Source organism: Diceros bicornis, chromosome 17 (genome assembly GCF_020826845.1).
Source record: "Diceros bicornis minor isolate mBicDic1 chromosome 17, mDicBic1.mat.cur, whole genome shotgun sequence".
Lineage (NCBI taxonomy): Eukaryota > Metazoa > Chordata > Mammalia > Perissodactyla > Rhinocerotidae > Diceros > Diceros bicornis.
Window position 1 is genome coordinate 7,272,330 of NC_080756.1, and position 27,288 is coordinate 7,299,617.

The 27,288-nt window shown below is 45.9% G+C and overlaps 1 protein-coding gene across 2 annotated transcripts in view; it reads left to right on the top strand.

The window, feature by feature from the left end:
• The window catches only part of PPM1H (protein phosphatase, Mg2+/Mn2+ dependent 1H), a 237,362-nt gene that overhangs the window by 149,302 nt on the left and 60,772 nt on the right, over nt 1-27,288 (top strand). For both annotated transcript variants that reach the window (XM_058557737.1, XM_058557738.1), the window contains exons 5-6: nt 8,087-8,171; nt 23,525-23,643. In XM_058557737.1, the coding sequence (XP_058413720.1) occupies nt 8,087-8,171; nt 23,525-23,643 (204 nt within the window). The remainder of the gene's footprint in view (nt 1-8,086; nt 8,172-23,524; nt 23,644-27,288) is intronic.

The following is a 27,288-nucleotide window of genomic DNA, read 5'->3' on the forward strand; positions in this document are numbered from 1 at the left end:
TGAGGGAAGTGCCTCTCCCATCCTGCGGCCACATCCAGACCCCTGGGTGGCAGCCTGGGCCTTGAGCTCTGGAAGTTGTGTGCTGGCAGGTAGCCCACAGGCCTTGGGAGCAGGAATGGAGTTGGGGGCAGGGGGTGTTTTGTTTTTGCTTTATCAAAGTGTCACTGATTTAACACATTGAAAATTTCCTGTGGCTGCTGAATAAATCATACGTGGATGTATGCTGTCAGTGCCTAAGTGGCATTATTTCAAGTGCTTAGGTCCCCGGGGAAACCATGATGAGTATCAGACCAGTACGGAATGCCCAGGCTGCGGTGGGGAGAGCAGGAGGAGGCACTTATACAGACTCGCCTATGCAGCTAAAATTAATGAGATCCAGCCATCAAGAGGAGCGGCTGACAAATTCTTCAGTTACCCAGTTAATCCCTCACTCAGAGCCTCTGTTTATCCTTTTTATTTGTGAGCATGATTGGCAGTTCTCAACCTGTTTCTGTGGGTCTCCTCTTATAACACAAGTGATGGAGAAAAGTACAGACATTTTGGGCTTAACCAGTTCTTATTTTTATAGCAGAATTCAGCACTGGTTTCTCCATTAGTGACTCTAGACACAGCTACGGGATCCTTCTGCGATCGGGCGGGAGCTCTGAGCAATAACTCCTGAGTCTATCTGAAAGTCTGAGGTGTGATTGCGCCACTGGGTAGACTTTTGTGGACTGGGGCTCAGGACACACGGGGTTCTTGAAGACTGGTGGTGTTACAAAAGTAAATCTGCATTTAGTAGGGCTCCAGTTCTTCTGTGAAGATATGGCCAAATATGGGCAAATAAATTCCTCCTCAAAATTTACCAAAGGAACACGTGTTCCCTGTAATAGTTAAAATACGAAGATACGTAAAGAAAAATTAACTCTCTCCCCCACTTCCATCCTTTTCTCCCTCCTCATTCAAACATAATTTCATATTGTCGAGCAGCCAGGTGTCAGGGTGGTGAGTTGCGACAGTGCCCCACCCTGAAGGCAGCAGTCACGGCTTCGTTCCCTCACGATGAGAGTGCAGGCAGCAGGCAAAGGGAGAGGAGCGTGCGGCTCCCCAGTGTGGCATCGTCCCCATTGCTGGAGGAGGGGGTGACAACGACAACACTAGGAATGGAAAGTACTGAGTCAGAGTGGACAGAAGTGTCTGGGTCCAGACGCCCCATGGAGGGGCCCAGGCTAGCAATGCGGATGTGCAGATAAATGGGACCTGAGGAGGGTGAGGGGAGTGAGTCCTTATCTGCACCGCCCTGCAGAGACCTCAGTGCACAGGCCATGCACGGGGTCTGGTGTGGGGGGCAGCTTCCCCAGGAGGGCTGTGGTAAGGCCTTTGTAATTGCCGGGGTCAAGCTTGGAGGAGCACAAGGAGGATTTTGGCCTGGAATCAGACTCCTTATATGTATGGAGTATCTGCATATAGTTTTTGTTTTTGCAAAAATGGGATTACACCACATAATCTCTGAACTTGCTTTTCTCACTTAACAATACATCGTGGATGTCTCCAGGTCACAAAACATACTGAACTTTTTTTTTTTTTTTTGAGGAAGATTAGCCCTGAGTTAACATCTGTTGCCAATCGTCCTCTTTTTGCTGAGGAAGCTTGGCACTGAGCTTACATACGCGCGCATCTTCCTCTATGTTATGTGGGACGCCACCACAGCGTGGCTTGATAAGCATGTGTAGGTCTACGCCCAGGATCCGAACCTGCAAACCCTGGGCTGCCAGAAGTGGAGTGCGTGAACTTAACCACTACACCACGAGTCTGGCCCCCTGAACTCTTTTTTTAATGACCGCATAATATCTTATAGATTACAAACCAATCCATCCGACCTTTCCCCTTTTGATAGATGTTCAGACTGTTTCCAGCCTTTGCCACAACAAATAATATCGAGTATGAATTCTTGTCTGTATATCCTGTGTACTGAGTCTTTTATTTCTTTAGGATATACTCCCCAAAGTAGGATGGCTGAACCATTCACTATGTGGTTACAATTTTAATAGATTTAAGAAGTTTAAGAATTCACATTCCTATTAATTATGAGAATGACTATTGCTTCTCACCCTCAAGAACTACTATATATTTTTTATTTTTTAAATAAATGCTTGCCAATCCAATAAGAAAAAAATATTTTTACTTTTATTTGGATTTTCTTGGACTAGCGAGACTGAGCATCTTTTCATATATTTATTGAACATTTGCATTTTACCTTCTGTCAGTTGCCTAAGCATATCTTTTATCCATTTATTTCCTTTTGCTTGTTTGTCAAATGCCTTTTGGAGAGCGTTGTTCCTGCTCTGAGGTGGGATTTGATGGGAGTTAGTGAGATCTCCTTAGGAGAAATCGTAAAATCGAGCAAATATTTGAAATGAGCATCCTGTTTGGGCCTTTATTTTTCTCTTGACGAGTTAACTTTTGACTAACTTGGGGCACAAAAAGTAGGTCTTTTTGACTCCAAATTGTGACATTAGAGGATAGCAGTAGCAGGATTTTCTAGGAACTGTTCTCTGAACTCACACTTCTCATCAGTTGGGAATAAATTGCCTTTATCTACTCACGAGGCTAATATTTGTGGGGGTTAAGGGGGAGAGCATTTAAAATCTCTTAATGTCTTTGCTTTACCTCCTCTTCTCCCATCCTTGCAGTTGACTCATAAGAATACATTAAACCTTATTATTCACCGTATTACAGATAAAGCCCCATCTAGTATACTGGATGAGAAGTTAAAGCGTGTAAATTTCAGTTACAGGCTGTGAGCGCAAGGCCAGCCTTAACCTCAGGGAATCTGCTTACGAACCACCCCTCTGTGTGGTGAGGAACACCAGGTGGGAGGTGGTGCCAATTTATTAAATCACCCCAATGCCTAATGACTTCCTCACTTAATCTCTGGCCAGACTCTGAATGGGTCAATGGAATGTCATTCAAATTTTGACCATGGTCACATCCACAGGCAAGACCTGAGGCCCCAGAAGAAAGATCAGGGCATCTGCCTAACCCTCAACACTCATTGCTGCCATAGCTTTTATTTTTTTTAATTTTCCTTAGGAAAAACATTTCATAAAATAATGAAGCAGAAGATATGTAGTATAGAAGAATGCTATGATGAGAGAATGTAGCTTTAAAGGCATTTCTCTACTTTACTGGTGATTTAATGCAAGATTTGTCAGCTTTTGCCTGCACTTCGTTCCCTTTGAAACCCAGTTCCTCTCACGGCCCTCCTCCAGACTGGAGACCAGCACTCTGACAAATTGATCCCAGGATCAGAGAGATGAAAGAGAGGAAAGATCAAAAGGGAGACAGGAATCAACATAGGAAGAGACACCATGATTTAGGGACTGCCGAGTTTGGCTGCCAAACATGCTGTCGTCTTTAATCCACGGATGCCTCATAAAGGAAGAACTTGGTAGTTCAAACAGAAGTGGAGAATGTTCTGTCCATAGATGGATTGGGGTGTAATGATCTATTTGAGAAAGTAATTACTTAGGGTTACTACCAGCAGCAAATACTGGAATTGAATGCTGATAGCTCATTGTGTGTGAATTTAAAATTAAAAAACAGGGCAAACATAGTCATGGCTGCCTTTACTGCCTCTCCTTCCCCTGCCCACTAAGGATGTGGCCCTGTCTGGTTTCCCCTTATCTTTGAGTCACTTTTCAATGATGACTCAGCTGGAACAGCATCCTCTTAGGTCTATTGTCTTTTTGTAAAATGAATGAAGAGGCGCACGGATTTTTGAGGACTCAGACTATATACAACTAGACAATTACAGGTAATATTACTAAGAAAAGTCTTATTTGGGGCCTTTGTTTCTGGATACATCTATTTTTCCCCCTATCCATCAGCAGACTTATTGCGTGTCTACCACAGGCCAGGCACTGAGCGGTAGAGATTCGGGGACAATGACTTAGGCTCTCCCCAGAAAACACCCTCAGGTAGTTAGAGATAGCTGTGGAAGCCAGGCTTCACAGTGAGGATTGGTAAAAGCTTCGAGACAGCTAGGCACATGGCACCCTGGGGTCGCAGAGACGGGGCATCAAAGGTAGACCAGGAAGGCATTCTCCTGGGCTGACTCTCAGAGGAGTAGTTTGGCCAGAGGAAAGGAGAAATAGATGTGTGAGGAGTAGCAAGAGTGAGGCTAAAGCCAAAATAGAGGCAAAAACCAGGGAGCCATCAAGGGGCTTTAGGGAGGGGATGCGACATGGCATGAGGAGAGTAAAGCTTTAAAGTCACCTGGGTGACCCTGGGGAGCAGGGGGCAGAGGAGGGAGCAGGGAGAGCAGTGGAGAGCTCCCGAGTCCTGTAGAGAAGCTCTGATGGGTACCTGAACCAGAACACTAACAGGAGGGATCACCAAAAGGACAGATTCCCCTGCACTTGAGCAGGTCAAGTTGACAGGACTTGGTCCCTGCTTGGGCGTGTAGGGTGAGAAGTCTAAAATGGCTCCCTGGCTTCTGGAATGAGCAACTGGGTGGAAAGTAGTGTTGTTCCCTGAGATAGGGAGGGCTGGAAGGACAGATCTAGGGGTGTGGCGGGATAGGAGCATTACTTGCGTTTGAGACATGCTAAGTGTGAGATGCCGGTGACTATCCGAGTGGAGATACCTGTTGGCAGTCGGCTGTTCCAGGCTGGAGCACAGCAGAGATGTGTGGGCTGGAAAGGATCTTTGCAATCATCAGCATATGTGGTTGTTGAAGCCATTTATTCATTCAGTAAATGTTGAGGGCATACACTCAGGGCCAGCTTCCTGGGTGTGCGACCTGTGCAGTCACACAGGCCTCACTCTCAGAAGGGCCCACATTTGGTTTCATGCTCTGCTGTCACCATCTTAAAATTCTCATTAATTTTTAAACAAGACGCCCTGCATTTTTATTTTGCTCCAGACCCTGAAAATTATGTACAATCTTGCTTCTAATAGCCTGGCCTTGTGCACAGTAGTGGGCCTCCAGTGTTGAGCAAGACAGACGTGGTTCTTGCCTTAGGAGCTTGCAGGCTAGCATGGAAGCCAGACAATTAAGTCATCAATAACAGAATGTGATGTGTTCTCCATTAGAAATGGTACCAGGCTAAGGGAACGTGTAGGAGAGGCCTCTAAACCTAATCTTGGGAGTGAAGGAGTTGGGAAATGAGATTGCCCAGGGAGAGGGGGCAAGAGACAAAATGGTGGTCCACACCACCAATGGAGGCAAAGAGGAGTCTGAGAGGGAATGTCTTGGGAGGTAGGAGGAAAACCAGGAGAAGGAACGACCCAGAAGCCAAGATTGGGCGAGACTGTCAGTGTTGCCAAGGAGATCGGGCATGAGGTCAGGCCAGGTGGATATAGCAACAAAGAGGCCATTGGGCGACTTGTGAGAGCAACTGGGTGGAGAGAGGAGCAAGAACGAATTTACCTCTGTTTGAGGGACCAGTGGAAGGAGAGGAAGTAGAGACCTTGAATGTAGATTATTGTTTTTAAAGCTTGGCTTAGTAGGAAAGAAAAGAGAACAGACCCTGAAAGGTGGGTTTTGGGTTAGGAGAGTATCATTCGTTTGGTTTTGGTTTCGTTTTGTTTGATTTTCAACACAAAGTGTTTTGAGCATGGTTTTGAACTATGGGCAGAGAGCCAGTGGAGAGAGAGGTCGGGAATACCTGATGTAGGGAAGACCCCGAGGTGGGAGGAGGTGCTGGGTGGACTCACCCTGGGCAGGAAGAGAAGCTGAGGGAGCAGGTAATTTCTAGGTGAAGGCCCCTTGTGGCTCTGTGAAGTCGACCCCACTTCACTTCTGTAAGTGAACGTCTGCTGCCTCTTAGTTTTACTTGTCATGCCTGAAATTCAAGAAAAAGCTAAGTTCTCTCATTTGTTCTTTTATTCCACAAACATTCATTAGGCTCCTGCTGTGTGATGGGCGTGATACTAAGCATTTGGAGTATAAGAGTGAACAAAACAGACAAGGCCCCTGACCTTCTGACACGTAGGTCCTGGAGGAGAATCTTCCAGGGCCTGCTTGGGCACTGGGAGCCCCTCCCCGCAGGCCCACGCTGAATAACACCCAGGCCCTCCTCCCCAGTCTCTGACACCTCATCCCCTATCTTCCCACCATCTTTCACTTCCCTCCCAGATATCCAGCTTTCCTAGTCCGAGCCTGGAAGCTAGAATTCAGGGGCCATGTAGAAAAAGGGATGACAGAGAGATAAGACTAGCTTTAAGCAAAATTTTGAGACAGAAAGTTGCCTTTGGAATTTATTACATAATGACTTTTGCTCTAGTCCTCCAGGTCCTCAGGGCCCGTCTTGCTAGTTTAGGGCGAGGCCCTAACCTAGACCTTCCTGCTCCCTCTTGCAAGTTCTCCAGGTTTCTCTATCCTCTATCAAAACTCCTACTCTGTTATTGTAGTTATTCTCAGCTGAAAATTAGGACAAATACAATTTGCATTAACTCACACTGATTTGTGAATGGCGGATATCACCTTTGTGGGGGGGGTGTAATTGCATTTTACAAGTGGCTCTTGGTTTATAAGACGAAATCTTTAATTTGTCCTATTTTCAGCGGCATAATAAAAGTGATATGAATGTTACAGCAAGAGGCATCATCTTCCCAGAGTCAGCTCCAGTAAATTTTTCCATTTTCCCACAGCTTCCACTGTGTTTCTGCTAGACCCATGATTCTTTAAAGCCCCCAAGATTTTTGTTGACATTTCCTCCCTGGCCTGCCCACCTCCACCGGTTTCTATGACAGCAGCAACTGGGCACAGGTGGCAAGGGGTTCGGGGGGGGGGGGGGGTCTTGACAGCTGCAGCCATTTATAGGGATTGTTTCTAAGTCAGGGACTACCTTTGCAGTGGGAGGGCAGGGTGCCAGGGGCTTCTTGGCACAAAGAATGCAGCCTCCCCTAGTCAACGAGGCATCCGCCGAGAGCTGAGCTCATCAAAAGTGTTTCCCATGTTTGTGGGTCTTCACAGAGAAGTATGTTTGGTCTCCAGGTCTCTGCTCCCTGGTGCCAGGGAGCTATTGGATTCATGCAGAACATAATTACCCAAGCCACTTGTATTTGTCGTAGAAATGGCAACCTTCGACCACAACCCATCACTAGCTGGAAAGTGGCTGTCAGGAAGCACTCTGGAACAAGAAGGTCTGAGAACAGGAGGCTCTGCCAGGAGTAGGCCTAGGAAAATATTGCTCCATGGTTATCAATCCTGCAACCTCTCATTCAGACATCCGCTTTGGAGAACTCTGGTCTCTCAAAAGTCCTCAAGTCAGCGTAGCTCTTGGGCACGTTTTTGGGAGTGTGTGAATTTCCTGAGCTTTGAGATGAGATGAGAGTGGCTTTTCGTAGACCCAGGATATTACCCAGAAACTCAAGAGTCTGGGTCAGGTGTCCTCAGATGTTAATGTGCCTCCGAATCGGCTGGGGGTCTTATTACAATGCAGATTCTGATACAATAAGTCTGGGTGGGACCTGAGAGTCTGCATTTCTGACCAGCTCCCAGGTGAGGCGATGCTACTGGCCCACACGCCCTTTGAGTCACAAGGGTCTGGAGCTGTACTGTCTACTACATTAAACACTGGCCACTTGTGACTGCTTAAACGGAAAGCTAAATTAATTAAAATTAAAAATTCAGTTTCTCAGCTGCACTAACCACAATTCAAATGCTCAATACCCACATGCGGCTACTGGCTGCCATACTGGACTGCACAGATTAAAACATTGCCATTATCAAAGTAAGTTCTCTTGGAGAGCACTAGTTTAGAGTAAACCTCTGTGGCATCATTCATTCATTCATCCGTTTATTCACTAAGCATCTATTATGTACCAAATCGTATGCTTGGCGCTGATTGTTAAGGCTCTGTTCCAGCTAGCAGAAAAAGTAAACATAAGCGAACCAGAATGTGATGCTCTTATAGTAAACGTACACCTACCATGTGATGAGGGATCCAGAGTTGGTGACAGTGAACTTTGGCATGCAGGTTGGAGGAGAAAGTGTCCCCTGGGCATTTCATGCATGTTCTGAACCACGCTATGGGGTTATCACAGAATTGGGGTACCTATGAGACTGGATGCTGATGATGCACTTTCGCCATTTCAGGGCCATAATCATCAGAAATGGAGAAATCATCCCCATGTCTTCGGAATTCACCCCCGAGACTGAGCGCCAGCGACTTCAGTACCTGGTAAGAGTCATGTAACATGGTTTGGCAGAGTGCTGTGGCGTCAGGGATGGTTTCGGAGCTGTTTTGGAGGAACGTGTTGCTATTGACATGGGAGCGGGCCCACAGCAGTCAAGCGACCTATGGTATCAACTCCCCCCACACACCTTCTGGATTACACATCCCGGCTCCGTGTGTGACGACACACTCCACCTCCGTGAGCTTATTGCTGTGGCTGATTTTCTCCCATCTGTGACTGATCAAAGACACTGCGTGTTCTGTTTCTTTTAATGGTTTGGTTAGTACAATATGAACTGCCATGTGGAGGAATACGGATACCTGCTTCCTTGGCCTGCTACTCAATTTAACTCTGACAGAGGGGCTGGGTCTGAATCACGTTGCGAGGAGGAGGGCAGCCCCAAGATCCCGCTGACACCCCACTAGTTCGTGCTCAGATGAGAAGTCCCAAGGGCCCTCCAGGAGAGATGCAGGTGTTGGAAAATCTATTTCTACCCTGAAAATAAATTCTCCTTGTAGATCACCCTCTTTAGGGTGACATCATGAGAGAATGTAGGAGGGCTGTTTGGTTTTTCAGATCTTGAGAGTTTTTGCTTCACCCAAAGATTGGAGTTTTCTGGGAAACAGAATACACTTACTTTCCTCAAGTTCCAGGGGTGGGGTGTCAGGCTGAGAATCTCAGTTCAGGACTCTGGTAAGCATCCCGGATTACTTTGGGGCAGGCGTCTTTGGGGACTAACCATGTGAATAGTCATTCTGTGGATGAAATATTTTCTTGCTAACTGGCTTTTTCAGACAACATAGCTAAAGTGGTGACTCTCTGCTCTCAGGAAAGAATTGACCCAGCTACTCACAAGGGACTCTGTTGATGCCTCTGAACTTCAGCGTGAGTGAACAGTCAGGATTGGATGACTTGAGTCGATTTAGAAAGAAGCGGTAGGGCTGGCCCCATGGCTTGGTGGTTAAGTGTATGCGCTCCGCTACTGGCGGCCCGGGTTCGGATCCCGGGCGCGCACCGACGCACCGCTTCTCCGGCCATGCTGAGGCCACGTCCCACGTACAGCAACTAGAAGGATGTGCAGCTATGACATACAACTATCTACTGGGGCTTTGGGGAAAAAAAGGAGGAGGATTAGCATGGATGTTAGCTCAGGGCTGATCTTCCTCACCAAAAAAAAAAGAAAGAAAGAAGCCGTGCGCGTTCCCTCAATTCCCTTGTCTGTATTTGGTTTGTTTTACTCGGTAGCTAAGCTGTGTTGCCTTTGGTAGTTATCTGATACATAAGACAGCAGGAATCCAAAACCAGTGCGAAAACATCTCTCCGCTCTTTTACCGACTGTGCTTTCCTAACCTTTCGGTTGTTCATGCAGATAAACTTGAAGCCCCTCCTAGGGAGGGAGCCCAGACTGTAGAGCTCCTGTGCCCTTCAGCGGTCTAGGCAGGAGGAGAGGCCCTGCAGCAGCCGCAGAGGCTCTTCCTTCTGCTCCCAGCTCCGTGCCTCGCTGGCTGGGTAGCTGTGTGCAAGTCTCTTAACCTTTCCAGACCTCAGCTTGTCACTCTTAAAAGGGAGAGCCAGACTTGTCACCAAGGACCTTTGAGCTGTGAGGGTCCTTCCATGTAGAGTTCCTAATAGCTGGCCTCCCTGCCACCTGTCTGGCTTTCTCCAGTCCATCTTCCGCAAAGCCACCAAGTGATCTTATCACGGAGCTTGTCACTCCCCTGTATAAAAACCTTTGGCTGCCCACCATGTACAGAAGCGGGCCACACTTGGCAGACCCGGAATCGTGGTCCCCGCCCACCTCTCCAGCGTCATCTCGCTGTCTCCCCCACCACCGCCACCATGCGTCCCAGGCTGCAGCCACAGAGAACTATCTTCCAAGACGCACCGTGATCTCTCCAACCTCCATGCCTTTGGAAATGTGCTCTGCCTGGATGGCCCTTCCCCTCTTCTTTGCCAGGAAAGCTCCTCATCCTTTAAGACCCCAACGCAATTGTCACTTCCTCCAGGAAGTATCCCCTAACCCTCCCAGGGGGTCAGTCCCCAGTGCTGGCACAGCACCGTGTAGAAGCCTGCAGCATGGCTCTCAGCGTATGGTGTTAAATTGCTTGTTCCAGTCTCTCTCTCCCCTTCCAGACTGAGTCCTGGAGGGCAGGCCTCTTGCCCTTGTCACCTCATATTACTGGTACCCAGCACAGAGGAGATGCTGAATTGGGATTTGTTGACTGAATGAACCAACATTCGTATTGACGTCTGGATCACACAGTGCTCTCCTCTCCACCTTCCCCCTACACCTGTCACAGCAGACACTGGGCCCTTGCCTCCCATGCCTCGTCTCCATCACCTCCTGCCCCTCAGTGAAAACTCTTTCCTGTTTTCCCGCTGGAGGCAATGGGTAATAGCAGGTTAACTTTTTATATTTTGAAATCATTTCACATTTTCATGTTACAAGAATTGTACAAAGAGTTCAAAACGTTAACTTTTAAGGAGGGATGGAAATGCTGACATTTTTCAGATTCCTGAATATTGGTGGTATATTCTGGGATGGTTGGAATAAGATGCATGTGGCCCCAGATTTCAGCATTGTCATGTAACCGTGTCTGCGATTTTTAGGATCCTTCAGGCCCTTTGCGGATCCCAGCTCCATCATCGGTAATGGGCACAGAAAACGTTGGAAGGCCGGTGTAAGGATTAAATAAAATAATAGATGAGGAATTCTTTTGTAGCGTAGCACTTATTTGATTATCGTTTGCTGAATCAGTCTTGCCACTTCAAATCCTACTGGCCTGCAAACCACAGTAATATTTTTTCCTTGTGTTTATTTAAGAATCACTCTTAATGTTCCTAAGATTAATGTATATTTTGGTGTCACTCTTGAACTGTGTGGACACTATTAGCCCACAGAACTGAGCCTAATATCTGAATCTCTAAAAGGTTTGATAGCATATGACAATTAAGGTTGATGTCACTCACAGTTGATGAGATGCGACACACAATGAAGATGTGTTCACACACATGCATATCTGAATCTCTAAAAGGTGAGAACTGTCCCCGTTCTTTTTAATCCTTACTCCTAAATCATATAGGTTTCTCTACTTTATAACTGAAACTTTTCTCTCCAGAAAACAGGAGTGTAAAAGGACCAGGTTTATAGTGTAAAATCTTGAAAATAGTATCAATTAAGAGAGGACAACAGAAGTATGATGTGGACTTCTCTTAGCCCAGCCCAGGCGTGAGCTGGGTGACCTCCAGTCCCTCACAGCGTGTCTCTGAATCTCCTTTTCTCCTGAGGGAAATGGGTAGGAATATTTCTCTTGAGATATTCATTGTATGCTCTGAAATCAAAGTGAAAAATAATCCCATGGTAGTATAAAATACAGTGTATGTCTTATAATTTTAAGTGCGTCTAATCCTACCAATTGATTTTTTTGAAACATCAGTTCCCTTGAGGTAGTTGTGAAACAGTTTAGTGCAATGATAGTTGTAGTATCCATTGCATGATCTAAATGAGTTAGTACATCGTTGGAAAGTTAACAATGTATTCCTTATTCTCAGGTCAAATCAAATTTTGTTTTTATGATGTGTGAAGAAATGTTTATGATAGCATCATTAAAGCTTCTAGGTCCCTAGAGAGTTGCGTTGAGCGGGTGTGTGCAGTCCAGGGCTGTTTGACGTGTAGAAATGGTTAATGATTTTTCTGGGGGTGGAGAGGGCTCGGAGCCCTTTGTACGTGAACCGTTTTGATCCACGTCGAAGAGGAATGTTCTTGGTATGCATAGCCCGGACGTCCGGGGATTATAGAACTGGAAGCAGATTATGAGACGAGGGATGTGGCAGGCACGGTAATTTTGTCTGGTCTTGTGTGCTGACCTCGCAGGGCCCTCCGTGCAGCTCTCCAGGTGCTGTGAACTTTGTTTCCTGGCTTCTCGGGCAGGGTGATTAATCACGCAAGCTTGAGGGTTTGCTGTATTCACAGGGAATGTGGCAGGTGTGTGATGGAGGAAGGATCGGGGGCCGTGCACCGCTGCCCCTGCAGCCCGGGAGAGCTCTTGACCCTGCAGTCAGTAATCAGCTTTGCTCCTCCACTGCTGGGTTGTATTTTTTTTTTCTCTTTTTTAATGTTTCCAAGGTGACTGAAATAAAATATTTAAGGGGGTCCACCAGGTTAGACAGAATGTTTTCATGGAGTCAAGGCTCAGATAGGAGGGAAGGAGGTCTGGTGTCTGGGCGTTTCTCGGCAGAGTTTACGGCTCAGATGCTGTGGCCTCCAGGAAATCACCCATCTTTGCTTCAGGTGACAGCCAGAAACGGATCTCCCTCCGGGGGGGCCTCAGTAGCCCTGAGATGTGAGAGTGATGGCTTTCCCTCTGTTCTCCCTGGACATATTTATAAACTCTGGTTTGATTACATTAAGATGTGCTGGTTTCATCGAACCTTCAAATAATGTCCTTCTGTCCTTGCCAATAATCCAGGTCTGCAGCTGGTTTTCATCAAGAGCAGTGTACAGAAGAGAGGAAAGTAGGTTTCAAACACACATTTGATGCACACGAGTGCAGCCTTATCTGAAGTGATTTCTCTAGAAGTCCTTGGAGCTGCCCCCAGCCTTCTACACCGAGTCTGGTTCTGTTTGTCTGCCGTTTCCCTGGTGCTGGGCTTGGAAAGGTTTCAAGTGGACAGCACTGTGCCTCTTAGCTCTCTGGGACTTTTCACGCTCAAGAGTGATCTGCTGAAAAATATTCCTTAAGACAGAACCGACTTTTAAGACAGGAGGCTGTAATCGAGAGAGTCAAGTGTGCTAGTGAGTAAAAATGACTGACCTACCACCTTGACTTCACACTTACCCTTGAGAGCAGGTTGGTAAGCCCAGGAGCCCGGGTTTAGTCACTCGGGGGCAAGTTTACCACTCTGCTTTGCTTGATGGCTGAGTTGTGGAAAAATCTGTTCCAATCCCACCCCTTCCCCCTGCTAACCCCCTCTCGTAAAACTGTGTATGAGTTTCAAACTTTCTAATAAAAAAATGACAGGCTAAAGTGGTTGACGTTTTTCACATTTGCTATAGGTTCCATTGATCACACAGGTGTCACCAAGAAGCGGGGAGAATTTTAGAGCATGAACCTGGCACAGCCCGGGGTTTCAGAGGCGGAGCTTATATTTGGCTGCCCTAGGAGCACTGCCTGGCTTCAGGGAAGACTCTAAAGACATTAGTCCTTATAATTGAACCCCACCCCTTCCAGAGCCTTGATTTTGAAAATGACTGTAAATGGATGTTTTGTTTATTCCAGGTTGGGAGGACTCAGAGACTTGATGTTGAGGCATTCTAAACCTACTATGCAGAGCTAAGAAAATGAGAATGTACATACATCATAAGAATGTATCCCTAAATTTTCTTTTTTTAAAAGTCAATCTTTCTACACAATTGCTACACATATAATCTTTGGAGTCTCTAAATCCCCCCCAACATGCTGAATAAAAAGGTGGGCACATAAAGCCAGAGCTATCTGTCCACAGAGTCCCTTAAGAATTAATCTTAATGTAAAGAAGCAGGATAATGTCATGCATCCTTTAAATATATTAAAGCTAAATGTGCTTTGAGAGAGGTGGATAGGGTCCACTGAAGTTTATTAGGGCAGAAACGTAACTGTCTATAAAATGCATTCTGTGCTTCAATTGCTTCATCTGTGAAACTGGGTCATTACAGGACCCTCACGGGATTGGTATGAGGATTAATGAGTTAATATTTGTAATGAGTGTGCTTACAACAGTGCCTAGATTGGAGACAAAATAAAATCTCTTCATTTTCAAATCTAACTATATATATATATATATATATGGCCATCCTGCCATCGGGACTACTTCTGTGGCCTTGTATAAATTTCTAAATTCCATTTGCATATGCAAAGAGATTGAAGATACACAGGCATATCCTTTTTGCTGATATAAGTTGTTCTCTCTTCAAATGAATGCCTTTCCCCAGATTTTTAATTGGGAAGAAAAAGCGCTAGGCATATGAATATGGAAACCTTATATGTTTTATTTAAATGAATACTTTTTACCCCTTATTCTATACATTACACTGTTGTAGAGTTGACAGATTTAGGCAATTTCGTTTAATATATCCATTTGCATACCAGCTTCCATGTGGCTCCTTATCATAAGATGTAAATTTTACAATTTTAAAGTCATTTTAGGGGCATGCTACTCCTCTCTGGTTGATCAGTGCAGTACCACATGGAATTTGAACCTTTCTTGACATCCACGTAAACCAGACAGAATTTGATCAATATTCAACTCTGTAATAGCTTATATATACAAGCTTGGTTCTTATTACTTTGAGATTTTTAAGGACAAATGAAGAGTGAGAGAATTCTTTATGAAGGACTCCAACCCATACATATTTAGATCTCAGCCATTTCACATTTTTCCTTCCTTTTTTTTTTTTTAACCCAAACCCAAATCATCTAGTACTGCGCTGTAAATCAGGCAGCCAGCCTTGGCTCTGGCAGAGCGTCTCATCTGACCGTCAGGGTGACCGTTAGCCGTCACCAGCGGCTGGGCTGACGTTATTAATTTATTTCATTCGTGACCTTCGACTTTCTATCATGATAAATCATCTGAAATGTAAGGCTTCCCACCCTCCTCTCATATAATCTGATGAGGTTTTTTTCCCCCAAAGGGCAAGAAAGAGATTACTTTTTTTTTTAAGATTTGTGTTAAACACCGAAAATCCTCATTTTGATAACTTCCTTTCAAATACTGAGAGGTCTGAACATTTTCAAAATTAATTCATATAAAAGCTTTCTAGTTAGAGAACTTGACAAAATATTTCCTGTTGTGGAATCTGCCCTCTCATTTAACCCACGAGTATTTTTACTTTCCATATTCTGCTGATGGGAGTGGAAATTGAAACAACTACTTTGAAAAAAGGTTTGGCCCAGCAATTCCACGCCTGGGTATGCACCTAACCGAAGTGTGCACAGATATTCACCAAGAGACTAGGATGTGCACAGCAGCACTGTTTGTAATAGCCCAGACTAGAAACTATCCGAATGCCCATGGCGAGTAGAAGGGTTAAAGAAATCATGGTGTAGACACAGGATGGAATGCTGTGCAGCACCGAGAATGGACAGGTCATAACTACACACAACATGGAGAATTTCATGAAGATTCTCCGTCCAGCAAAGACAGCAGCCTATAGGATTCCATGGAAAGTACAGAAAGAGGTGAAACCAGTCTGGAAGTTGGGGGAGTGCTTCTCTTGGGGGCAAGCAGCAGTGATTGGATGGGGTCCTGACCCCAGGGGGCTGGTAATATCCTGTTTCTTGATCTGGATGCCAGATACATGTGTTGAGTTTGTGAAACTTCATCAATCTGTACACATGTGGTACGGGCACTTGACCTCATGTACAGTATACTTCATTGAAAAGTTTTTTGAAAAAAAGTACTTTCACTTAAACTGTACGTTACCCTTTGCAGGAGGGGTCCTCCTTGGTGCCCCACATGAACCTGGTGACAGTTTCACCAGAAAGCCACACTCCTGCCACCTCTGCCCCATGCTGTTCCCTCCTGAGAGCAGCTCCAAAGCCCCCACACACCAAGCTGTTCCCCATGTCCTTGCCTCTGCTCTGGCTGCACTCGCCCCAGAGCCCTTGCCTGACCAGCTCTAAGGCCCTTTTCCAATTCTCTCTGGCCCCACCCAGTGAGCACCACCCTCTCTGTCCCTTAGCCCCTGGGGATGTCTCCATTTCCATCCAGAAGCCTGCCTCAGTCTCCCCCGCCAGTGCGTGAGCTCTGAGCGGAGGGGCTTCCTTTTTATTCTTTGAATCCCTAGCCCCTGGTACCTGGCACATGCCAGAGCTATGTGTCGGTTGCATGAATTCCTTTGGCTGGATACCTTGAAACCTGGGACAGTCCTCTCACTGGCTGGCACGTCTCACTTACAAGCTGACCACAAGGCAATAGAAGGAAATTTTATTGAAAAGAGGAAGCATTTTATGTTCCCCAGCAGGCAATTTTGAGTAACCTCGGGACCATCGTCTCAGCATCTGCAGGAAGCCTGGCGCTCGGTCTCCTCTGTAATAGTTACACACATGTCACTGCCTGGGATCTGGGTTCCCGCTCCTACTCCTGTTCTCCCTGCCTTGCCAAGGTGCTCAGAGCTCCCCCTAGTCCAGGAGGGTGGAGCTCAGGTCCATGTGCTCTGGCGCGAGACAGACCTGGGTTCAGGCTCTTTGCTCTAGCGAGCGGCTTCCTGGAAGGTTCTAGAAGGTCTCTCTTCTTCAGCCCTGTCCCTCTTGTTACGGCTCAACCCCTCTGCAACTCAGAGGCTCCCACTGGGATGGGATGGTTGTGTTTCTTCGCAGTGCAGTGGTCATCTCCGCCCCCCTCCCTTGAAGCTAGTTTCTGCCCAGGACTAGAAAGGAGAGCAGCCAGAAGAAGTCTGACCTTCCTACCCCATCCCTGGTGTCCCACCACTTCTCGGTACAGCAAGATACTCTGGCATCCTTTCCCTAGAGAAGATGTCTTTTCTTGTTCCTGGCCAGATGTAACCATGTCTGGAAGTTTGTTCTCATTAGCTGCCCGGACACTAAGTGACAAGAGTATGTCCTACCCTCTTTTTAGCAAACCTGCGCTCTCCAGAGCCCTTATAAGACTCTTGGCGACCTGCCTTTGGTTTTGCCAGGGTTAGTGGTTACGAAGCTTTTTCCCCCCCGGTGCCACTTGGGGCACACACGTGAACTCCAGGTGTACCTCCATCCTCTCCCTCAGTTAGGGGGATTCTGTTATGCTTCCTTGAGGGAAAGCCTCAGAATTTAGGATAAAAATGGAGGTACAAAAAGAGGTTTTTGTTTTTTTTTTTTACGTGGGGCAGGCCAGCACACTTTAAATTGGATTTTAGTATAAAATATGTTTCTAGGTTCCTAGTCCTCATGCTTACTAAGTGGAGAAAAGACATAACATTATTTAGATATTCTTAGGACTGTGAAATATCGTAGGGTTTTAAATGATGTAACTGTACCCACACACATGTGCTTTTACGGGAAGGCCTCTATCGCGTTATGAAAAGTTAACCAAATCCAAAATGTGGTAACATGTGTCCAAGATTGTTTTCATGTGCCATGGATCTTAGTTTTAACTTTTTCAAAAGATTGAAAGCTATGTTGTATTGTTTTGTAAAGTTGAAATAACCACCAAAATGTAATTGTGTGAAGCAAGTCAGTATGTTCTCTATTTATTCTTCCAGTGAATACTGATTTAGAGCCTTCTCTGTGTTATGTGCTACGCTGGGCACTAGAGTATAGCTAAGGTTTTAAAAATAATGAACATATTAAAGTGTAGCTAGTATTACTTGCATCACCATGCAGATGTTTCTAATATACATATATACAAATAACATCGTTCGAGAGAAAAATCTAAAGTATACCCAGCATACTAGATAAATAAGGAATGTTTAGGAGAGTGTCCACGGTTTTTGTTTTGCAGGTGGACGTGGGATCTTAGTGAGTCTTGCTCTCGTCCTGGATTTTGATCCCATTAAGGTCCACATGTTCTACAGGCCAGCATCCTTGGGAAACGTGCCTCGGGGAGGGGCGCTAGTCATGTGTACACATTTATGAGCTGCCCAGCTATGAGCAGTAGAGTAAAACATGCCCAGATTGTCCATACATCTTACAAGTTTGATGTCAGAAATCATTGGGTTCTATTGCTGAAAGGAACCTAACAAATTCTTGCTCCCTCATCTTACAGACTTTAAACTTTGGGTATGTTGCTCACATTGAATTTGAAGTAAAATCACTTTCGAGGCTCAAGATCCCAGAATGCTGACTTGAGCAATGCTTCCAGCAGGGTCGGCCAGCACTAATAAAGTAACACTAGCCAGTCATGTCACGTGAAGGCTGGGCAGGCCCTAGGAAGAAGTTTCTGGATTCCCAAGCTGTTGGGCCACCCTGCTTCCGAGAACAGAATGTCTCTGTGCTGACCTGCGGGAAGCAGCGGGCTTCAGCGTCCCCTGTGCTGGAGCCTGGCCTGTCCTGGTTGGTCCTTCCCAGTGACCTTAGCGTTCCCTGAAATTACTGGAATAAGAAGGGGCGGTGAAGTGCCTCTCAACAATTTTCCAAAACCCAGTTTAAAAACTGGGTTCTGGAGGGGCTGGCCCAGTGGCATGGTGGTTAGGTTCAGCACCCTCCACTTCAGCAGCCTGGGTTTGTGGGTTCAGATGCTGGATGCAGACCTATACCACTCATCAGCCATGCTGTGGCAGCAACCCACATACAAAATAGAGGAAGACTGGCACAGATGTTAGCTCAGGGTGAATCTTCCTCAGCCAAAAAAAAACCTGAGTTCTTGAAAAAAATAATTTTTAGAATTTCTTTTAAACAGAGGTAATTCATGTTCAGTGGTAGAAATATTAATAAATATGTGTAAGTTAAAAAGAAAACCATAACATTTATAATATTTTGATGACTTTGAGTGTATGAACATATATAAACATGCACACATATAAGACCATGTTATGGACTGAATGTTTGTTTCTTCTCCACAAATTCATGTTGAAGCCCTAACCCCCAATGTGCTGAATTTGGAGACAGGGCCTTTACAGAAGTAATTAGGGTTAAATGAGGTCACAAGAGTGAGGCCCTGATCCAATAGGATTAGTGTCCCAATAAGAAGAGACAGCAGAGAGCTTGATTTCTCTGTCCACAAGGGCACAGAGGAAAAGCTATGTGAGATGGAGGAGGCAAGAAGGCAGCAGTCTGCAAGCCAGGGTGAGAGCCCTCACCAGGCAGTGAATCTGCTGGCACCTTGATCTTGGACTTTTCCAGTCTCCAGAGCTGTGAGACATAAGTTTTTGTGGTTTAAACCCCCTAGTCTGTGGTCTTTTGATATAACAGCCCGAGCTAAGACATACCATATATACAAACTTGCCGTGAGTATTGTACAAAAAGATACATTAATGAGCAGAACTGTGTTTTCCTCTGAAGACCAACGAGTCTGTGTCCCATTATCCTTTAGCATCTCATTTTTCATTAATCAGCCACCTCTTTCCTCTACTTGTACTTAGTTCTTGAGTTGGTTTTCCTTTAACACCGGTAACTCCATCAGGTCTGACAAATACAACAGTAGTGAGTATAGAAAGTGCTGGTAAGAAGGAAGCCTACAATTAGGAGGTAGATGGTGATTTTAAGAAATAGTAAAAATATGTCATAGGTACACATGGAATACACACACATTGTAAGGTGGGCATGAGTGTGACAGAAATGTCTCATACAGCATGTGAAATTTGGCAAGAGAGGAAGAAAAATAACCATAAAAACAGAAATCTAAGGATGTGACATTGTATCAATGGGGGATGATGTTTACAGTATTTCTCAGAGCTAAGGCACTTTTTTTTTCACCTTGTGACATATCTGAAGTTGGGCTATTTTACAATTGGTTGTTACTGTCAGCCAGGTGGCAGGCGTGACACGGATGTCATCTCCTGGGTGTGTACAAGCATCCAAGGGCAGCACCAGACTACAGGAGTGGGCGTCCGGTGGCTTGGAAGAAAACTCGGCAGACAGAAATGAAGCCCACTTGAAGCCTCTGTGAATCCCACTTGTGGGCAGGGGTGAAGGGAGGTATGAATCAGACTTGCTCAGCTGCATTCCCACAATTGCAAAGCTGACTTAAGCACCTCACACCCCTGGCTCTGAGGCTTGTAGCTCTCTTATGGGTTCTTTAAGAAATGCTGCATCACCAATGACCCCATGAAACAGGCCACTGTTGAGTGGAAAATCAGGAACATGAATGATTCAGAGTCAAAAAGTGATGCCAGCTGTTGGATTCTAAACGTGAAAATGTTTTGCAAAACCTTAGCCAATATATATTCTTTTTTTTTTTTTTTTAAGGTAGGTTGACCCTGAGCTAACGTCTGTTGCCAATCTGCCTCCTTTTTTCCTTTTTTATCCCCACAGTCCCAGTAGATAGTTGTATGTCATAGTTGTACATCCCTCTAGTTGCTCTATGTGGGCCGCTGCCACAGCGTGGCTTGATGAGCGGTGCATAGGTCTGCGCCCAGGATCTGAACCAGCAAACCACGGGCCGCTGAAGCGCAACACATGAACTTAACTGCTACGCCACCGGGCTGGCCCCTATTCCTTCTTAAATAGGCACAATAGTGATAGGTAAAAATTTGTCTAAGTCTAAAGGAGCTCTTTCAAAAAGAATAAAATAAAAATTTTAAGTGGTAAGAAAGCATTGTACATAGTTTACTTGGCAGATTTTTTCTTCCTTTCTCAGAGGTAGTAAGATACTGGTGCATCTAATAAAGGGCATCTTAGGATTGGTGAAATATAGTAGCCTACTGTTACAATGGGAGAAAGCAAGCAGTTTGTTGAGCCCCTAAAGGCTCTGCATGTGCAGGGGCTACAGATGTCACAGGCCACACAGGGTTTCAGGCCCTTTGAGCCTGCTCACCCTCAGAGGGAGAGGTGAGGTGGCCCTGCAGACAGCAAGCTGCAGAGGAGTCCACCTAACTGCCCAGGCAAACGTACGCCAGCAGAAAGGGCCTGTGGTTACCTGGGTAAAGCTCCATCCGAGGGCCCCCAGGTGCTCCTGTTAGGGGGCAAAGCGCCTGGAACTCTGCACATCTGCCCCCTTGGTCACTGGGTTTGTGAAGAGATGTACTTAGGAGCAGCCTTTGGATCCTAACCTGCTTGTTAATAATATATAAGTGTTAATAATATATAAGTTAATAATATATAAGCCTGTATTTATATACACGCCTACTCATTTACATATTCATATATGTCTTATCTATAGATCTATGTACGTGTGACACAACTCACGTAGCTCACACACACACACACACACACTCACAGGCACACATTGTGTGATAACCTGCTTTTTACAAACATATCAGCTCTCTCCGTGTCACTACATATTCTCTGTAGCGTCACTGTAAATGATAGAATTCTTGCGTGGATTTATACCAGTTTATTTAATCACTCCTATTATTAAATGATTTCTTTTAGCTACTTCAGGAACATCCTTGTGGCTAAGCTCTGTGCCAGTCTGTAATTTTTTGTTAACCGGGTCCTCACGGGTACCTATTTGTGATTCAGACTTTGCGCGGTCCAGCAGCGACAGGGTCACAAGGCTTTTGTTGCATATGTACTGTTTTTTGGGCATAATATTAAGCTCAGGCTCTAGAACTGCCCAGTCCTGGCTGATAACCTTGGGCTAGGTGTCTTAACCTCTCTGGGCCTTGGTTTCCTCATTTATAAACTGAGTCTATGCCACCTGCTTTGTGGGATTGTTGAGGTAATAAATAAGGTGTATCCAGTGCCCGGTACATGGTAACCCCTAAATCAGTGTTAGTTCAGCTTGGGGGTGGGGTGTAGACAAAAACTCCGTGCTGATAACAGTCCCAAAGTTCTGAGATGATAAAGGGTATGTAACAGGCGCTGCTGTTCATTGACTGTTTATGCCTCCGTTCCTTAGTGTCCGTGGGTGGACCAAAACAAAGGAATGAATAGTATCTAGCCCATAAGCACAGCTGGCTTCATGGGTTTGTGACTTATGCAGTCACCCAGGGCCTGCCCTTGGTTTAATGCTCTGCTGTCACCATCTCAAAATGCTTGTTTTTGAACAGAGGCTCCATATTTTCATTTTGCACTGGGCCCCAGAAACCATGTGGCCAGTCCCGCCCATCGGGTTGTTGGTGTGAAAAGAGGGTCCACAAAGCAGTTATCATGGTGTGCAGGAAGTAATGGGAATCAGGAGTCATTAGATGGAAGTAATTATTTTCTTTCATGTGCAGAGACAACCATGATAAGTGCATTATAGATGTCATTTCATTTATTAAAACAGTGTGAGATAAATTTACAATTAATCTTGTTGTACCAATAAAGAAACTGAGGCCCAAGAAGTTAAATCACTGGCTAAAATCACACAGCTTGTAAATGCAGAGCTTGGATTCAAACCAAGTCTGGCTCACCCAAGGCCCATACAGCCGACCTGCCCTGTTAAGTGTTAGTTCCCTTCCTTCCTTCCCAGGGAACTTCTGTAAAACCCAGTGTTGAAGAGTCCTTGATACCCATCAGCAGCCCAAGCCTCCTTCCCAGCAGAGGTTTCAGAGCCCTTCAGAGATAATCCAGAATTCCTACCAGACCTGGAACCTGTTGGGGCTGCAGCAGGCAGTAAGGACCCTTCTCGGCCTCAGTCCTGTCGTGTCCCCATGCCTGCTCAGAATCACTGGCTCAGAGATGTGTATCAGGCCAAATCTGACCAGCCTGGTGACAGCTAAGCTTGCTCCCTTTGACTCCTGATACACTTAGCTTCTGATGACTGCCGTCCCACCCATCCCTCCGAACCACCAGAGAGTCAGTCTGAGACCTGCTGGTGTCAGGTCCTGGGAAGGAGGCTGTGGGAGATGCCTATTTCCAGTAGACTGAGGACGTGGCCGTCTGTCCCGTGGCAGGGCTCCCTTGCTTTCCTGCAGCGCCGGGCTGTGATGTACTCTGCCCACTATTATCCTTGCCAAAAAATAAAAGAAGATCCATTCCACCACGCTGCTAATAAGCAGGCCTGCAGCTTTATATGGGGAAGCTCCCATGCAGGTGTGCCTACGGAGGGTGGCCTCGGAGCAGGGAAGTTAAGACTGGAGCATTTCATCTCTTGGATAGCTGGATTTGAATTTTGAACGTGACAATGAGATTATTTGTTGTTTCAAAGCAATTCCTTAAGTGGCTGTTTGCTCAAGACTTTTGTAGTGTGAACAGAGATCTGGGGGAGGGGAAGAAGCCATCTGCTCTGGATAGTCTTCCAATTACGTGATCAAATTACTGCAGAGCAGAATGGAGGGGGTCCAGCAGAAAGTTCCTGTCTGGTGTATCCAGCCCCAGCCTGCTCTCTCAGGCCGCTGTGTTGATGTGGAGACTCACACGCAGGTTTCAGAGGCAAGGCCTTGATAACAAGGAGTCTGAGCAAGAGGAGAGCAGAGAAAGCTGAGGAGGAGGAGGCTGGGGGGAGCTTGCTTGCCTCGTCAACATGCCGACAGGAAAGGGAAACCATCTTGGATTTGAATTAAAAAGTGAACGTTTGGAGAGGCCCAGTCTCTTTTCCTTAAGACTTTAGCAATACATGTCTTTGATTACGATTAATTTATCATATCAAATGAAAAAGTTAAATCCTTTTATAAATTAAATTTTGTTGCTATTCTGTTTGTACTTAGATCCTTAAATTTATTTCCCTTAAAATATGAGAACGATTTTCTTGTTTTTGAAATATGGCCTGTCTCAATTTGCAAAATATCCTTGAGTCTTGTTTTTCCTTCTAAATATGTGTGTGGTTTTTTTTTTCCCCCCTTCCTTTTTGCTATTAGGCATTCATGCAGCCTCACTTGCTGGGAAATGAGTTCACACATTTGGAGTTTCCAAGGAGAGTTCAGAGAAAGGAACTTGGAAAGAAGATGCTCTACAGGGACTTTAATATGACGGGCTGGTAAGAACATGCCTTGCTCTGCCTCGGCACTGCCACAGGGTGTGTAAAGGAAGCCTCACCACCATATAAAGCCTCTTACGCAGTTTGGATCAGGAGGTGCAGCTGGAGACCCGGGTTTGTGGGGAAGGAAGAGGGCTACGCCCACTTCTGTGGTCTTCACCAACACCAGTTCTGAGATCCCCGTGCTGGTTTGCCCCTCTGCTTCTCTGCAATCCTCCTGGGGGCACTAGACCCCATGAAGCTAACCTAATTCCTTACTTCACACAGTGCAAGCATTGGGGGTTTCTAAAACACATTAAACTTGGGTTTTTAGGTCAAGGGCTCGAAGGAACGGGCCAAAGGTTTACTGGGCCAGACTGGCTTGTATTTGAACACTAGCTCTGACCATTCTGAGTAGGCAAAGTTGGATAAACGGCTTACCCCTATAAGCCCAATTTTCCATGGATAAAGTGAAAAAATATATACTTTCTGAAGGGTCGTTGTAAGGACTAGAGGTAATGAGCTATCCTCGTTATTGTATCACATTCAAATTGAAATAAGAAATCTTGGCCAGGGGGTCTTATTCCCAAAACACCCCTAGATAAACTGTAGTGGATCAGTGGCTCACGTTCACTAAGAAAGTCATCCATTTCTTCCATCTGAAGAATGGATGTGATGATAAAGAACTTACACATCATAGGATCGATGTAAGGATTAAAGAGAGGTCGGTGCCCGGCACGTAGAAGTTGGGGTGAAGGTTTCCCCTTAGGCCCTGAGATGCTGACCAGTGAGCCCCCTGCCAGACTGAGGACAGCAGAAGAATGAGACAAGGGACTCCTTCCTCACTGTATCTCCAACACAGGCAGAGAAGCAGATTCCATTATCTCTTCTTCATTGACCAAAATAACTAGAACAGATGGTCACAGCCCAAATTCCCATGGTGATGACTTCCAGGCTGGGAATCTACTCCTAGGAACTTACAGGAATAGTTGAGCTTCCTTGGGAAGATATGGGGTTGATCAAAGGCACTTCTGTGCTCTGCCATCTAAAAGAGAAGATAGTCACCAGTATCCACTCTTCTTCTAGAACAGGGTCAGCAAACTATGGCCCCAAAGCCAAATTCCACCCACGGCCCCTTTCTGTAAATAATTTTTTTTAGTACAGCCACATTCGTTTCTGTACATTTGATCTTTGGCTACCTTCACACTTCATCAGGGCTGCTGAGTACGTGCAACAGAGACTATATCATAGTCTACAAAGCCTAAAATATTTCTGCCTGTTCTGAAACATAAATGAATTTACTGGAAAGGATTCACTATATTTGCAGCTCTGAGTTCTGGAATTTTGGTGCCCCAGAGTCCTTATCCTAACCCAACTGGGTTTTCTCCATAAATTCATTTTATTTAATCAGCAAAATTAGTGCTTATTACAGAAAAGTTTAAGTTGAGAAAAGCGTTGTGGGGTTTGATCTAGGTTTTGTAGAATTTGCAACAGAAAGGCATCGCAGGTCAGGAACCCAAGTGCTTGTGAACACAAACAAAAAGAGTAGATCCAAGAGACAGCAAGGAAAATGGCCCAAAAGAAGGTGAGCATGTGTGGGAAATGAGACTGAGCTGGTATTGAGGGAACATAATCGAGGATGAGGGAAGCTAGGAAGAGCAATTTAGATTTCTGTAGGAGGCTGTAGGTTACACAGGTGTGTTTCTAAGAAGGAAAATGAATGATGAAAGCAATGTTTTAGGAAGGTGCTTCTAAAGAGGAGTATGAAGGAGACTGACTAGGAGAGAACGCAGGTTCGGGTACCCAGAAAAAACTATCATGGAAATATATATGTGAGGTCTCCAGGACCAAATAGAGGGATGGAAGCAGAAACAGAAGGGAAGGAAATGAACAAGAAAGTAGATGATTTAGGCCAAGGGATAAGTGTAAGGGGTCAGTCATCAATTACTCCAATGATCTGTTCAAATATGTCTCTTCAACTAGTCTGTAAGCCCCCTGAGAGGGAGCCCTGTGCCTTGGCCTGCACCTGACACGTAGTCGACAGGCAGCAAGTATTTACTGTGTGAAAGGAAGAAAAGGAGAGTAATGACGGAAGTCGCTGGGGGCAAGTCGATGTTGTGGATGGTCCACGGGAAGGGTAGGCATGAGGAACTCGCATATGAGACATGCTGAGCTTGAGGCAAAGCTGTTTCTATGTTCTTTCTACGCCAGAAAGACAAAGTAGATCTAAACCCTCAAAACAAACTTGGTAAACAAGAGGCTAAAGATTAGCCCCATTTTATGTAAGTTTTTTAAATGTAGATAAGTTCAGGGACTAGATTATATCCAACTTTATAGGCACACAGTTACTCTGTTTTGCTCTCTCTTTCTTACACGCACACACACGCACGCACACACACAAAGGGTTCACCTATTGCTAAGCAGTTTAATCCTTGTAGTAAATACCTAGTTGTGGGCATTTTTATGTCCCCCTTGTCCCCCACTGCTCGTGACAGCATTGGGGCTAGCTGCTAGTTATTGGGAGAGCCATGGGCCAGGCACTGTGATGAGAGCTGTACATGACTCCTCATATTCAACAACCCTATGAACTAGGTACATTTTACAGATGAGAAAACTGAGGCACAGAGGCTGCGTTGCTCACGGTTACACAACTAGTAAGAAGAGAAGCGGGAATGTGAGCCCAGACAGCGTCACTTCAGGGTGTACACTGTTGACTACTGCGCTGACCTGCCAAATGCTGGATGGCGCCTCCTCTGTGTTCCCATTTTGCAGTTGAGCAAATTGAGGTTAGATGGTTTGCTCATCTTCCACCAACGCAAAAGTGTCAGAATAAGGACTAGAACCCGGGTTTCTGACTCGTAGTCCAGGGCTCGTTCTGATACAATGCGCCAGTCACCTTTTCTTCAGGGTTAGATTAGACGTCACTATTCGGTTCTGAGCTGCGATGTAAATTTCAGCACGGGACCTCTATCCACCAGGATTAGCGTCTCCTTGACAGTCCTTCAGAGGACAGGAGGACGGATCAAAGCATTGCAGGAGCTGCTGAGGCGGTAACTTTTCTAGTCCCGATCTGACCCCAAAGACCGTTGGCCGAATTAAACCACGATGCCTAACACTCGTCGCTGAGAGTCTGTGTGTGATTTGGGGGTGCTCATGATGGGGAAGATCCTCAAAGAGCCGCATCTCCTCTGCTTAGGAGAACTGCTGCCCTCCTTAGAGGAGCGTCGTGCCAGCTTTCTGTGGTGTGTCTGCAGCGGGAGGAAGTGGGGGAGGATGTCAGCTCTGGGAAGCCTTGTCTCATAATTAAGGATGAGTCTGTTGCCTCCTGACGGGATCCTTTCTCTCCCACCCTCGTGCTTTGGCGGGGACCGTGGAGCAGCTTGGCAGGCCCAGATGGTACAGAGGACAAAAGGTTATTGTCCCCAGGGCCTTCATAATGAAATCAGTCTCTTCCCTGGCTCCCCCGCCTCCCGTTCCCCGTCTCCTCAGATAGTTTCCACGTTGGTTTGATTCACAAAGGCAGTGTCTTCATGGCACCCCCAGCACTGAGTTGGTTCCTGATGTGGCCCACTTCTCACCTCCTTGGCTTGCGTCCCTGGTCCTGGTGCCAGAACCCCAGCCTTGCGCTCAGTGCCGGCAGGCGCCCCCTCTCCCAGGCCTTTGTGC